The sequence below is a fragment of the Monopterus albus genome, unplaced genomic scaffold (genome assembly GCF_001952655.1).
Source record: "Monopterus albus unplaced genomic scaffold, M_albus_1.0 scaffold61.1, whole genome shotgun sequence".
In the NCBI taxonomy this organism is placed as follows: domain Eukaryota; kingdom Metazoa; phylum Chordata; class Actinopteri; order Synbranchiformes; family Synbranchidae; genus Monopterus; species Monopterus albus.
In genome coordinates, this window is record NW_018127941.1 from 1,457,940 (window position 1) to 1,472,107 (window position 14,168).

Sequence of the window (14,168 nt, forward strand, 5' to 3'; positions counted from 1 at the left end):
AAATGAGATCAGCCTCAAAATGTCAGAGCAAGAAAATACAGCAAATCCTTCTTGCCGTTTCCTTCATAAATAAAACTCGATGAGTTAAACGCTTGGGTACACAGTTAATGGCCCCACTTGTTATAATTCTGAAATTTTATGTGACCAAGCAGCACAATCAGTTCTAAATCACACAGGCTGCAATGACACACATACACACACAAGCATAGATTCCTTTGAAGAGTCAAGGCACAAACACACATTCATATCTGGATACCATCACCCTTCTTCTTCCATAAAGACCCCAAAGAATAATAAGAGCTGTTGGAAGTTCAAGTTTGTATATGAAAGAAAGAGCACCAGGCTCCCTGGCTTTGTAAGTGAAATGTAGAACATCTTCCTTCCCTTTCAAATACGTCCCACAGAGTTGAGAGAGCCTGAACTGCTTACATTGGTGGACTGACCCAACAAGGGCTTTGATACCTCAGGCACCTGGGCACCCAAGGGAGGACACACACACACACACACACACACATATATATATAAACTTCCAACTGTCTGAGAAACAAAAGCCTCAATCATAGTACTGAGGACCCTCAGGCTATTCCTTTGAATAAAATAAACCCTGGGGGTGACTGTGGTTCAGTGGGTAGAGCAGTTGTCTCTCAACCGGTGGTTCGAATCTCCGTGCCTGCAATCCACATGTCAAAGTGTCCCTGGGCACGACACTCAACTCCTAAGTTGACCCCAATGGTTCGAGCCATCAGCGTGAGTTGGCACCTCAGATGGCTGCCTCGGTTCTATTCTGAAGACAAATTCCTTTGTGTGTAACATACTTGGCCAAATAAAGGTGATTATTATCCTTATCCAAAGACAGTGGTGTAATTCTTTAGTGGAGTGTGGTGCAGCAAACACCCCAGGATTCATTACAACAAATACATGAAGCCATTGCATGAGACAACACAAACAGTTTTTAGAATCAAATATTATGTTGAAAACACTAGATGTATTGAAAAATGATAAAAAAAACCGAAACATCCACAGTCCTTAGAAACAGTGAATGCTACAGTATGTAGTGCATGCTGCAAGTACAAACAGAGACACATGCACACACATAGTAAACACCAACTTGTTCACACACATTCCATCAATGCTAGCGTGAGTGAGTAATTGTTTCTACCTATAGTGATTTCAAGTGAGTGTTTGATGAGGGCTACAGTTCCATTGATTTGATTTGATTTATTCTTTGCTTGGCAGGGTATAAGAGAGCTAATGGCTGAGGGCTAATTGTGGCCAATTGTGCTTGCGTGGCCTTCCCTCTCATGCTAATGTTTCACAGAGCTACAGGCTGGAGGAGTATATATGAAGTTGATATTTCACATCAGATCCCGTGCTGTCATCCTGTACAGTAGAAGCCTGAGTGTTCTTTGTTTCAGTAAAGCCTACTGTCTCCCGCACACTGAGATGTACTATTGTGTAGCTTTCAACAACTCTTCTTGCAGTGATAGCGTCCTGTCCTGCCACTTGCAGAAAACACAGCAACTAGCTGCTGCACAAATGTTTTCTGAAAATAAATGATAGCTTTCTCGCTTTGTCAAAATCAGACTTTTGATGTTACCGATCACAAAAAAGGAACTACTGCACTCAAATGTTTTCACAGTTTTTAAATGTCTTAATTATTTGTGAATGCTGACATACAATTTAAATTAGCACTGCAATGATTAGAGCTGTTGAGGTCAGCAGGCTAGTTCTCATTAATAGCCCTGATTGTCAGTGGTCAATGCCAAACAAAGGACACGAGCTGTGTTACTACGCTTATTGTAGTAACCTAGAAGGCATTAGCTGCAGAGCAGAGCAGTGGACGGCCTCACCTTGACTGTGCACTGTGCTGCACTGATAGATGACACAAGTACAGTACAACCTTGCAAGGACACAGTTCCACTCCAAAATCTGCACTTATCATCTATGTACACTTGGCATCTAATGTGACCTCACTGAAAAAGAAACATAAAATCCAAACAGCTCCTTCCTTTCCTCTGCTCCATTCCCCAGGGTCAGTCTGTTTCTAGTGCAACAATCTACTGGCTCAGCACTCTCTCTCTCTTTTTTTTATTTATTACTGAGAGCTATTTTTACCACGTTACACATTTGCATCACAAAAGGAGGCAGGGCCTATAACTTAACCAAAGAGGAGGGGTCTAGATAAAAGCTACACAAATACACTTCAAAGCTAGAACTGACAGTTTAAAGCTGCAGTGGGCAGGATCTTTGATATTTGGTCATATTAGCAGCTCTGGCACAGGTTCACCAGGCAGTATAGGGCTCTCAGGGGGTGGTGAAGGGATAAGAAGGGGGCCTAAGCCCGCATTTCTATTTTGGACCCTTTGAAGATGAAGGTATGGTATGTGCTCAGCTGTGTGCTCCAGGCAGGAAGCCTTTGTGGATTTCTGACTGTTTTGCTACAAAAACCAACAGAAAATCTAACGACTGACAGCACTGATAGACTCACACCTGGATGGCACTACAGCCACATGCCTGCAGGAAGACAGGCATCCATAAAATTTCTTCAAATGCATGCAAGCACACACACACACACCAAAATGTTCACCACTGTTTTTCAGCTCCATAGGATTATATATTGTATTGTGCATTGCAACTTCACAAACACACACATAGTCAGATGATCATTAGTTATTTGTGCAGCTGCATGATGCATGATATGGCCCACACAGGCTTCTCCTGTGGACATTTCTACCTGAAATCTCTCTATTTTACTCCCTCAGCTTATAAAACAACTCATCTGTTCATAATCATAGTGTCAGATGAGAATAGACCATAATTTTTGCCTGTTACTTCTAGGTAAGTGTGTTGGTTTTCCCAGTGGAGGGGTGATTTACAGGTGCAGGGATATATGTAAAGAGAGATTTGAAATTAGATGGAGGGGTCTGATGATAAGAAGCAATTCTATCATCCTCAAGGGACGTCTCAGCAGCTGCCTACAAAAACATACAGGTAGATAGTAATAGTTTCAGTGACTCTGTCTGTGTCTCTCATTCATTCTCACACACCCACACTACCTGAGCATTGTTTCTTTCAACACTGAGAATTCAACAGTCTTTCGCTCTACTGCTGGATCCAGGTTGTCCTTCAATCACATCAGTGTAAACACTTGACTTTCTGTTGAGCAAGTAAGATAAGAGTCTGTAGGTATATCGAATTCTTGCAAAATACCTTCATACATCTGAAAGGTGGCAGGTGAGCCTTTCTTAATGCAAAGTACTTTTTCTTATTCACATTAAATGATGTGCACCTACACAACATTTTTAAAAACAGGATATTAGTTTGTCCTAAACTCATTTTTCATGACCCAACTACAACTTCCTGCAGGTCCATTAACACATTAAACCTCCTTATCTGGGTCATCTCGCCTTCTTCACAAAGCAGCCCTCCACTCCCACCACAATCGAGCACACACACACACAAACACATACACACAAATGGAACACTAACCCCTTCCTGTCACTAGGACTTAGCCAAAGACCAAAAAAACATCCAGAATAAGAGAAAAACAACCACGCCTAATGGCAACTCAATAGGGAAGTGTTTGGAGCCCCTTATGTCTCTTCTGCTCACTTCGACTTTGGAATAAAACAAATAAATAAAACATTTAACATGATAGCTTTGTAGCACAAGACCACTCAGTTTTTCCTACATGCTGATATAGCATGAATTTAAAATTAAAGAAATATTGTGACTAAATTTCACTTAAGTCCCAAAGGGCAGCTATATCACATGGTAGGCAACACTGCACACAGGTCAGTGGATACAACAAGCATCACATTTTCAAACCTTTGAGACAGCTGCTGTATCAAAGTCTCATTTACCACTCCTCATCACATTATTTTCTACTAATAATAGAACATGTTTATTTGCCTCTGACATGCTACAGTATGACTTGCTGGTTCTTCTCTAGTCCAGCTCTGTCACACAGAGAGAGGCAGAAGCATGATGCCCCATATTGCTCAAATCCACATGACCTACACTGAAGAGTAACTTCACTGATGTAGGGGAGCATCATAAAAGGGCAAATCTTTAAACAAGTGACCAGTTCTGCCAGGCAGCCCCAGGTGACAAGTCAGAAATGGGCATTGTCATCAGCCATTAACTTAAATGGGAGGGAGTTAGAGCAAAGATGCTGCTTTGTATGGGCAAATGTGAATAAACCTATACAGCAGCTGGTCCATAAACAGAAGCAAAATGCATGTTGAGACTGATTTTTTTTTCTAACATGACAAGCATCTGCTGCTCATGATTGCATTTATAAATGATAAGAGACTCAGGACCTGACTGTACTAGACCTGACTGTAAAGTACCACAGGGCCCAGTCCAACAGCGTTCTCTTGCACAGGCTTCAGCCTGCACTGCTGCTCAAAGCTTCCCCTTAAATGCTTCCAGTTTATATGAAGGGACTGGAAACAGAGCAGCTTAACAACACAATGCAATTTAAATGAATCTACTTTTTATATAACTACAATAGTGTTATTTTACTGTTAATTTTAAAGTTTTTCTGGGGGGCCACTTTTGCCTTTAGTTTCTTTAAGTGGGTCATGGAGAAGTGGAAAGGACCTGCCACAAATGTTGGCATTGGCATTTGATCCAGCGACATCACACACGCACTGTGCCTGGGTATATGGTGTGCTGTGCTGTAACCCCCTTTTGCTGTTAATTTTATATATATTAGTCACATATAGTCGGTTATAGTCACTTGTTATATAGACTTGCCTAAGTCAAGTCGGTTCCTGTAGCCCAAAACCACACATTTCTGTCAAAGGACATTATAGTCTGTTACTATTAGACAACCTAGAGACCCTTGATACCCACATTATACATATACACACATAAAATATAAGGAAAATTATATGATTACTCTAAATTATATCAACACATTTAATAAAGTAATACATTTTGTATTGAGGAAGTAAAAATAGCAGGACAATAATGTAGAAAAATTCTATTACTACTTAAAGCAGCAATATTTGTAAGTATTCATTAGTACTTTACTCTAAGTACCAAAAGTTCTCATAAGACAGCAGTATCTCAGTGTTATGCATTTGTATGACTGGTGCATTAAAATGTAAGCAGTTTGTTCATGTTGCAGCCGGTCCTGATGATATCCATTTAGTATTTATTTTGGACTATAACAATACATCATTTATTATGGCTGACTATAACTAATAGATTATAGGAACAAATTCTTGTTTACATCTCTTCTATGAAAATTCACTTTAGCAAATGAAAACAAGTCTGTGTTTACCTCAGCACTTTGGGACCCCTTGCCAATAAAACCCCAACATGCTGAGCCCATCTTAGGATCACAGAAAACAGATGTCGTCGTGTCACAAACAAACAGAACCAACCAGCTGCAATATTCTCTGGTCTTGAAGCTCAGAGCTTCGGCAGTGAACGTATAGGGGGTAGAATACTCAGGACACAAACAAAGACAGTATAAAAGACATTGTGTTTCCAACCTGGATGAGCTGCCTGTGGAAGAATATGCACAACAAGGCTCTTCTCCATGATTACTGTGCCCCTTCTGGACCTAAGTGGAATAAGAACAGGCTCTCACTCCCTCTCTGCTCGCTAATCTGCTCATTATTCAGTTCTAGTTGTGAAAACAAGAGAAACTGAATACACAGTGCCAGTAAATGAGTTTACATAGAGAGAAAACCATTGAGAGAAGTACCAGGGTACAAGCTCGAACACCACTACTTACCAGCTTTCCTCCAGTGGCTTTTTTCTTTAAACACTCAACATACGCACTCTCAGCCAGCAATCCTTGATTATTGTCCAGTGCGTCTATGTGTCCTCCCTTAGCTGACTGTAAAACAGTTGACAAGATTCAAAGTGTCAAAAAATGTCCCTTCACAGTTGTGAAATACATACTGTATTTGCCAAGAACTTTAATGTAGAAGATTATTTATGGATTTGTAATAAAGTCATAGAATATTTTGAAGTCAATACTCTCAGTGAAGAAGTAAAATATGAACTATGATGTCAGAAATGTTTAAGAGTTCAGTTTTTGAGGCCAGATAGTCCCTGGATGTCTACATATTAGATCTACATATTAGGCTATGTTATGAAAAGGCTGAAATTATGTTTCTTAAGTTTTCTTAACAATAGAAAAAAACAAAGTTTTTTGGGGCTTAATTATTCTAAATTTTTCTTTAGTGAATTACAATATAAACACAAAGGCCCCCCTGGCCATTTTGTCTTTGTGCTTCTGTTATGTCCTGCCATAATGTCATATGTTGCCATCTTTTGAAAATATGCTAAAGAAAATACAGACCAACTGCGTGTGTCCTCCGCATTCTTTTTCATAGGCACAGGTGTTTGCTCAGAGCTGCAAGGAAAAAAGGCAAATACATTATTATCTCAGTCATTGTGACAGTAAGTCTTGCTTGAGTGCTGATAACATAATTTCAAATCCCTCCTCTAAGCTAATATATCAGAAAAATTATTTGAGAGCTACAATTTAGCCCACAAGAGTGGTCTCCTGCCAAATAATGTACATTTATATTACGCCCTACAGGCAAAGAAACAATGCCAGACTGAAAATTTTAACATTATTTTGACAGAAGATGAATAGCAAACACTCTCACATGCATGGTTTCACAGAAAATCTTGTATTCATCAGCTGTCACTGTCTTCATCATCTTGGACAGCTTTCAAATTAACCCATAAAACAAAGAAACATTAAAATAACAGTAATACCCAATTGCATGTCAAAATGGACTGGAGTTAATTTGACAGGTGCTGTGACAAAAATATTGTACGTAATTTAATGTACATAGTATATAATAATGGCCCTGCGATGGACCGGCGACCTGTCCAGGGTGTACCCTGCCTTTCGCCCAATTGCCAGCTGGGATTGGCTCCCGCCCCCCCGTGACCCCATTCAGCGGTATAGAAAATGAGAGAGATGAGTATATAATAATGAGAACTGGTGATAAGATTCTACAGTATTTTTAGCTCAGTGCCTCTTTCAAAATAGTCATACATTCTTTAGAGAACTATATTACAGTATTCTGGCACAAAGACAAACACGGAGAAGCCATCTGAAATAAGGCATATCTTTACATCATAGAGATGGCTTATGTTTCGAATGTTTATGGAAAAGTCTAATTATGGCATCATTTAACCTTACTTTATAATAAATCAACAATTGTTTGATTTGTTTTTGTGGGGAGTCCTTCTAACCTTCAGACATCAGAGTTTAGGTCAACAAACAACAAAGATGCTTGACTCTTATTCTTATTAATTTAGTTTAAGCCACGAATGACTAAACTCATGCAACCAAACATGACTGCTGTTGAAGCTTTGGTGTATGTTACAGTTACAGTGACTTACTGTAACTGTAAAGTTATGCTACATTTACTCCAAGCCAAAGAGGTCAGAGAACTCAGTCTAAGTGCTCCAGTTGTATGAAACTGCTCAGTCACTGGGGCTACTGTATACTTTTCTGCTACACATAACAGGCTATACACTATAGGCTATGCATACATAGCGGGATGACATTCAGTCTTCTTCCTTCCACTCTCTGCAAACTTAAATAAACATAGACAGTTTAGGTTCACCGTGCCACCTGTGTAAATGAACCTTATAACGACTGTCAGCTATAGGCTATTTAGCTAACCTCTTCTAAAGAATTATGTCTGCTCTTTGGATTTCTTTTTGTCTTTTCAACAATAATGGCTGTGAATTCTAAAGGCTTGGTAATGACATTAAAATATAAAAATTCATGGATAATTCTAACATCGAGCCACTTATTAGCGTCACAAGGCAATTCATCCCCGTTGCTCTCTGAAGGTTGCTTTTGCCATAGCAACCAGTTAACACGTGCGTGACGTATTAATCTGCGACATGCAGTTGCCACGTCACCTTGTGGAGACGTGTGTTTTGTTTTGTGGGAGCTACTTTAGTCAAGCTAATATTTCTGATGTGTTTTCGATTCTGGAGCATTTAACTAGCACCGATAACCGGCAGAAAGTTGACGATGGACGAGTTTGTCCACTTTCCGCACCAGATGTGGCAGAAAGTATTGTCGAAGGTAAAGCAAGCTGTTGTTTTTATGGATGACAGGTGTGCAGAGGCTCTCCACTGGATCGGTGGTGCTGCCGCATTGTTTGAAGCAGGAGCTAGAAATTTGAAGCAATTTTCAAGCTTCGAATCCAGCGGTGTGAATGAACCGAAAGCTGTGTTTGTGGTGAGCACTTTGTTGAAGGGGACAACGGTCGACATCCTGAAAGACATCATATCCCTCAGTCACTTCCAGTACTGTGTCGTTTTCACCACCGTCGCTCACTCCGTACACCTGCTCGCCAACAGTGTCACGACAGAGATGGAAGGAAACCCTGTATTTGAGCAGTTTGAAGAAAAGCTGTGTGAGTGGATGGGAAACATGAACTACACGGCTGAAGTCATGCATGTTCCCGTGGTCTTCGCCCCTGTATCACAGCAGCTGCTCCTCACACCCGCGTTTGCCCACTTGTTTCCCCTGCTGTCACCTGACCTGGAGAAAATAAATGCAAAACGACCAGAGAAGAAGAGATTTGGAAGCCTGGTTGATATAGACATGCACTCCCTTTCTTTGGAACTGCAGATTGAAATAAAATCATTGGCCTCAGCATTAAATGCAATGTTTGAAGCTACAAGCACCAGGGAAGAGTGCTTTGCTGTGGGTCCCATGAGTCGCATCATAGCAGGGGAACTGGCTACTCATCCACAAGCAAAAACCCGAAGAAAAACTGCGCCTAATAAAGCGTCAATCATCTTTGTTGACAGAACAATGGATATTACAGGTGAAATCTTGTGCCCAGTCACTCTGCACATCACAATCAAGTCTTATTTATAACAATCCTATCCAAGACTGCAAGAATACTCTTTTGAGAAAAGTGTTGCTTACAAATGCACATATTGATGTTGATATTCAGCGTGTTAATACACATGAAATAAACACTTGGTCTTTTTAATTTTCAGGAGCTGTGGGTCATCATGGTGATAACCTGGTGGAGAAGATTCTGACTGTACTCAAACCCCTACCTGCTCATGTGACAGATGTACAGGTGGACATGCTGGAGCTCACAAGTCTGCAGCACACCCCTTACTCCCAGACCATCCTGTCCCCCGGCTGTCTCGCACAGACGCGGTGAGTCTATAATTGACAGTACTTCATTTATAGCAACAGTGTTGCTTTGTGTAATATACACTTAACACTTTTACTGTCCACTTCTTGGGAAACCTTTATTTGAAATGTCTTTTCTTTTTGACAGGGACAATGCGCAGTGCATTTAGTGTACCAGATATAGCTAAAAACTAATTTTCATTTGCAGCCTTTGGGCGACGACCACCAAAAATGCGCAGGTTGTAAAATCATCAGACAACAGACAGTTGTACTAGATCAAAACATGAAACTTTAAATAGCAGATACTAAAAACAATACAAAATCTAATCATTGTAATGTGTTTGCTGGATAGATGATTGCGGTTTGTTCTCCACCTATTCATGGTGTGTCCATCAATATAACAAATCTAAAATCCTTAAGTTTTAATTAGGTTTTGATGCTTGTATTGTGTTTGTTTATACATTGTTCAGTTGCAGTTCACTGCAACATCGAAGATACAATATGACCTTTAACAGCACTGTGTTTGCCAGCATAAGCTTCAGATTTTCACATCAGTGATTTTGTTCTCATCTGAAGTTCACAGAAGCAGTGACTTCTCTCTACTCCCATAACAATTACAGACTGTTTTTCAGAACACTCATCGATTCTTCTGTAATTACCTCCAGAGATACACAGTACCTTGTATTTTGCGCACGAGGAACTGCATTTCCCAATAGGAGGGCGCTTAAGATCCCACAAGTGCATCAAAAGGGCTGCTGGAATTACAGCTACAGCAAAACACCCTGCCTTTGATCACTTTACCATAAAGTATGTTCACATCATTCACAAAGAGCCATTTGAGTGATTTGTGACTACTTGTCCCAGCAATTTGAGTTAACTTTTAAACATTTTAAATAAAAAAAACAAACAAATAGGTACTGGGTTGATTCTGCTGGCCTTATGTAGCCTTTCTCTGTAGAGTTAACATGTTCTCCCTGTGCCTGTGCTTCCTCCCATAGTCCAAGAACAACTAGGTTAGATTAGCTGGAGACAAATGATTACATTAATTTCTCCCAAAATATTGTTGTCTGTTGCAGAACAATCTTCTGTAACTTGGCAATGGCTAAAATCCTGTCTGGAATAAATGTGGTTACAGAGGAGGATGGTACATATTTATTTACAGAATTTAGCCTTTGGCAAGTGGTGCTAGTGGTTCAGTGAAGCTTGTTTCTAGTGTTTGCTGTGCAGATGCATGTGGTAGGTGCCTGCGGTGGCGTTGTCGTACATGGCAGGGATTAGTCCTACATCATGTGTTCCACTCCTGTTTTTCCCCTTCATGCAGTTGCAGGAGGAAAAGACTTGGAGAAGAAGAGTTTTGTGGCTGGAGTTGTCAAGTCTGACCACTTTGGGCTCATGAACAGGATTACACATACACTGAATGCAAAGGGGGCCGTTCTGAGATACAGTTGGTGGGAGGTTCTGTTGCAGTGGAACCGGGCTTAGATCTTTTTTCTCATCACTGTTTAGACAGCAGCAGATAATGTGAGCACAGCACGGACGGATTGCACCAGCTCTCAGATACAAGGCTTAAGACTGGGACACGTCAGCCAGATGGCTATAGTACAACCACAGAATTCATCTAAAGTAAATGTAGCTGAACTCTCGGTTGCACAAACACAGCAGAGTAGTCTGTGGATGTGCTGAGTTAAATTTTAGACAAAGGACCCCAAGGAGGGGTCGGTGGCTGTGTATCACAGTGACAAAGTTTGCAGTCAATGTTCCAGATCTTTTTACCAAATGTGTGCAGTTTCAGCTGAACACACATTTAAATGTCTGATTCAGATATTATACACAAGGTCTAGCAGGTGGTGGGACACAAACAGATAGACGAAGAAGTCTAGCTGAAAGTAATAAGCAATGCAGCAAGGGCTAAGCTTGTATGGAGCATGTGTCTGATCACGGCCAGCAGGATCAGTAGGACACAGTTGCAGGAGAGTGCAGTGCATCAGAGGCAAGAAAGGTGACAAGATTTCCCGCTTTCTTTAAGTACACAGCTCACCACAGACAGTTTACATCAGACACTCTAGCATGTTCAAAACAGGGCTCTGCAAAAGCTTGTTTTAGGGCCAAACTGCTATTAAGCATTAATATCTTAGAGAAACTAAAGCACATATTTTTAAAAGGGATTGTTTGCTTTGCATGATGTGAACCATGCAGAGCACTAGACCCTTTTGACTCCATGTGGTTTGATGGTGTATATAATAAGTTCCCTTCTGCTGGATGTTTTATACACCTATGGTTTGTTGCACTATTTTTAGTGTAAACCCACAGTGTGTTTTGATTGGTTATGTTGTATAACTATGTATATAGACCAGCTCAAAGCCTTTAAATATTAGGTGTGGACCTATTTTGGACCTTTTGTATGGTATTTCCCTCAGTAATTCCAGGACATCTTTATAGATTATACTGTGTCTTAAACATTCTGTGGGTGGTTGACTCTAGCTCTCCCAGCAAGACCCTACACTTACTTTGCAATTACTGTCGTGCTGTATTTCATAACCTGGTGCGAATTTTTCTTATCCTACAACCTGACTTTCACTCTGTGGTTTTAGGAATCATGCAGAGACAACGTTTGCATGCACAAACACACAACTTTGCCTGTGAAGGTTTTTGTTACACCACTCTTGTGCTATGGCATTCTTTTTCAGCCAGTGAATAGTGCCAGGATGCACAGTTTGCTGTCTGTAGTAGAATGTTGAGTGAAAGTAGCAGTGGAAGTGTTGTTTTGTGTGTGTGTGTGTGTGTGTGTGTGTGTGTGAGGTTGTGGTCAGGTACCTTCTAGCCCAGTCTGTGTAATTTGCTGTGCTTGGCTGCACAGGCCTTTTGATCTTGAGTAGTACACATGAACCCCATTGGCAGAGGGCACCGAGTTTCCCTCAGTCCCAGACTGAACCCTGCACCCCTGTCATCTGGACGCCTTGGACCTTGATCCTGTGGTGGGGTGTGTGCATGTGGGCAGATCCGAGTATGGGTGGCCAAGGTGCTCTGGGTCTGCCTGCAGAGCTACAGAGCTAAAGCCAGGCAGAGTTACCGACCACACCCTGCCATGAGAAAATACTGCGAGGCTGCCATCTCCTCAAATCTGCCCAGCAGATCCAGCACACGTACCACCAGGAAGGAGGAAAAACACCTATTTCTGTCCCAGCTGGGAAATATGAGCATGAAGAAAAAGCTTTGCACGCTTATTTGAGTTTGGGCTATATAGGAAAAGAAACAAAAAAAGGCAGAGATAATACGATGTGGAGAGAAGAGAGCAAATGATAGACAGCTGAAGACAACTAACCCTGTTTTTACCTCACCAAGAATAAAGAGTGGGATATGGAAACTGGCCACATTCATTCTATGTTGCTTCCTTATAGAGGTTGTTTTGCTATTCTGTACTTAGACATTGAATATTGGCACAAACAGTTTAACGAATACATCATTTATAGGCTAAACAACAACCCTACTCCATCATTAGTTACAGTGTAGTAGTAGTAGTAGTAGTAGTAGTGTAGTAAGTTCCCATACAGATCTGCCTGCTGACTGTGCATTTAGGATTAGAAAGCTTGTTTACTGTGGTGTAAGAAGATATTGATCCTGGCCAAACATTGGGTTCCTTCCATTATATACTGATGAAAAACCCTTTTGCAGTAACTGGGTTCCATGTTTTACTCTCACCATACTTGAACCTGTACCTGTTAACAGGTTAGGCTGTGGAGAGTGACTTGCAGTGATTACATCACATGGGAGGTAGAGGTAGCTTCATTTGAAAGAATAGTCTTAACATACCTTAGTAAAAATAAATGGCTTTGTTTTTGTTTTTTTTTATTATTGCAGAGCAAAGATAAAACTAAAATAGTCACTGTTTAATTTGAAAGCCTTTTTCATCATTATCAAAAGAGACAGTTCTCCCTCTGAGCCACGTGTCTGTCTGTGCAAGAGTGTGACTTTCATCTAATGATTTATCACGCTGATTTTATCAGGCTGCCCTAAAGGTTGATGATGGCTTCAGCTGTTTGCAAATAAAGTGTAGGAGATGCAGGAGCGTAGCCGTATATTCAGTGTACTGACATATCCCCTGGTCCATCTCTGATGTTGTGCCTCTGTTTTCGCTCCTAATGTAGGTCTTCTCTTGGAGCCCACAGTACATCAATCACGCAGATTAGTCGCACCTGAAGAACTTGTACTTCGTGTTCCCTTCAACACTAAGATAACGTAACCTATTCCATCTTGTACTGTACGCTGTCTTCAGTTCTGTCATTTGATTTTCACTACACACTTCTTACTTGGGAAAGAGAACACGAGTGTGTGTGTGTGTGTGTGTGTGTGTGCCTGCATGTATTCCAGAATATGATAAGACATTTCCAAAGAAGACAGTTTACATCCTCCATCCCTACTCCTTCAAAAACCTGACTTTCCTTTGAAGTAGGTTTCAACCAACATCATATTTTGTGATTTTTTTTTCCCCCATACTTGAGTTTTTTCAAGCTTTCACCATAAAGGAACATGATTCTTCTATATGATAAACATTTACATAAACACCCTTTGAGTGTAAATGAAGGAAAATGTCCTGCTGTTGTAATTACAGGTGTTGTTAACAGATTTTTTTTGGTCATTCAGAAACAGAAATTGTAATTGCAAAGCTGTTCACAGTCATCACTGAATGGTGGCTGACCAGTGGGAGCTCCTGCTTCATCTGATATAGTGTGTTTAATTTCAAATGTCTCCCTTTTTCTCTAGACTTCCTGCAGAACACATTTCCTTCATTTTTTCTCCATAAATGTGCTGGGTCATTTGTCCCTCTTGGCAAGACACTCAAGGCCAGGTCTGGTTTTGGTCCACTCCTCTCATGTCATGTCCTGTGCTAGATGGGGATGTTTACAGGAAATCCAACAGTGGTTTTTTTCTCCCCTAAATACACCCCATAAATAAGTCACAAAGAAATGGGACTGGCCTTGTGCAAATCTGTTAGGTTGTATTTGTTACA

General features: G+C 40.7%; 1 protein-coding gene and 1 long non-coding RNA gene across 2 annotated transcripts in view; one reads left to right on the forward strand and one right to left on the reverse strand.

Annotated features, from left to right (window-relative positions):
• Nucleotides 1-5,758: 5,758 nt before the first annotated feature.
• LOC109962117 (uncharacterized) lies at nt 5,759-7,804 on the reverse strand. The gene is made up of 3 exons (XR_002275214.1): nt 7,673-7,804; nt 6,326-6,379; nt 5,759-5,857 (listed from the first exon to the last, which is right to left on the reverse strand). It is a non-coding gene; the product is annotated as an uncharacterized LOC109962117 (long non-coding RNA).
• Nucleotides 7,805-7,925: 121 nt separating this feature from the next.
• The window catches only part of scfd2 (sec1 family domain containing 2), an 88,835-nt gene continuing 82,592 nt past the window's right edge, over nt 7,926-14,168 (forward strand). The window contains exons 1-2 of the mRNA XM_020603539.1: nt 7,926-8,837; nt 9,016-9,184. Of these exons, the coding sequence (XP_020459195.1) occupies nt 8,033-8,837; nt 9,016-9,184 (974 nt within the window). The 5' untranslated portion in view covers nt 7,926-8,032. The remainder of the gene's footprint in view (nt 8,838-9,015; nt 9,185-14,168) is intronic.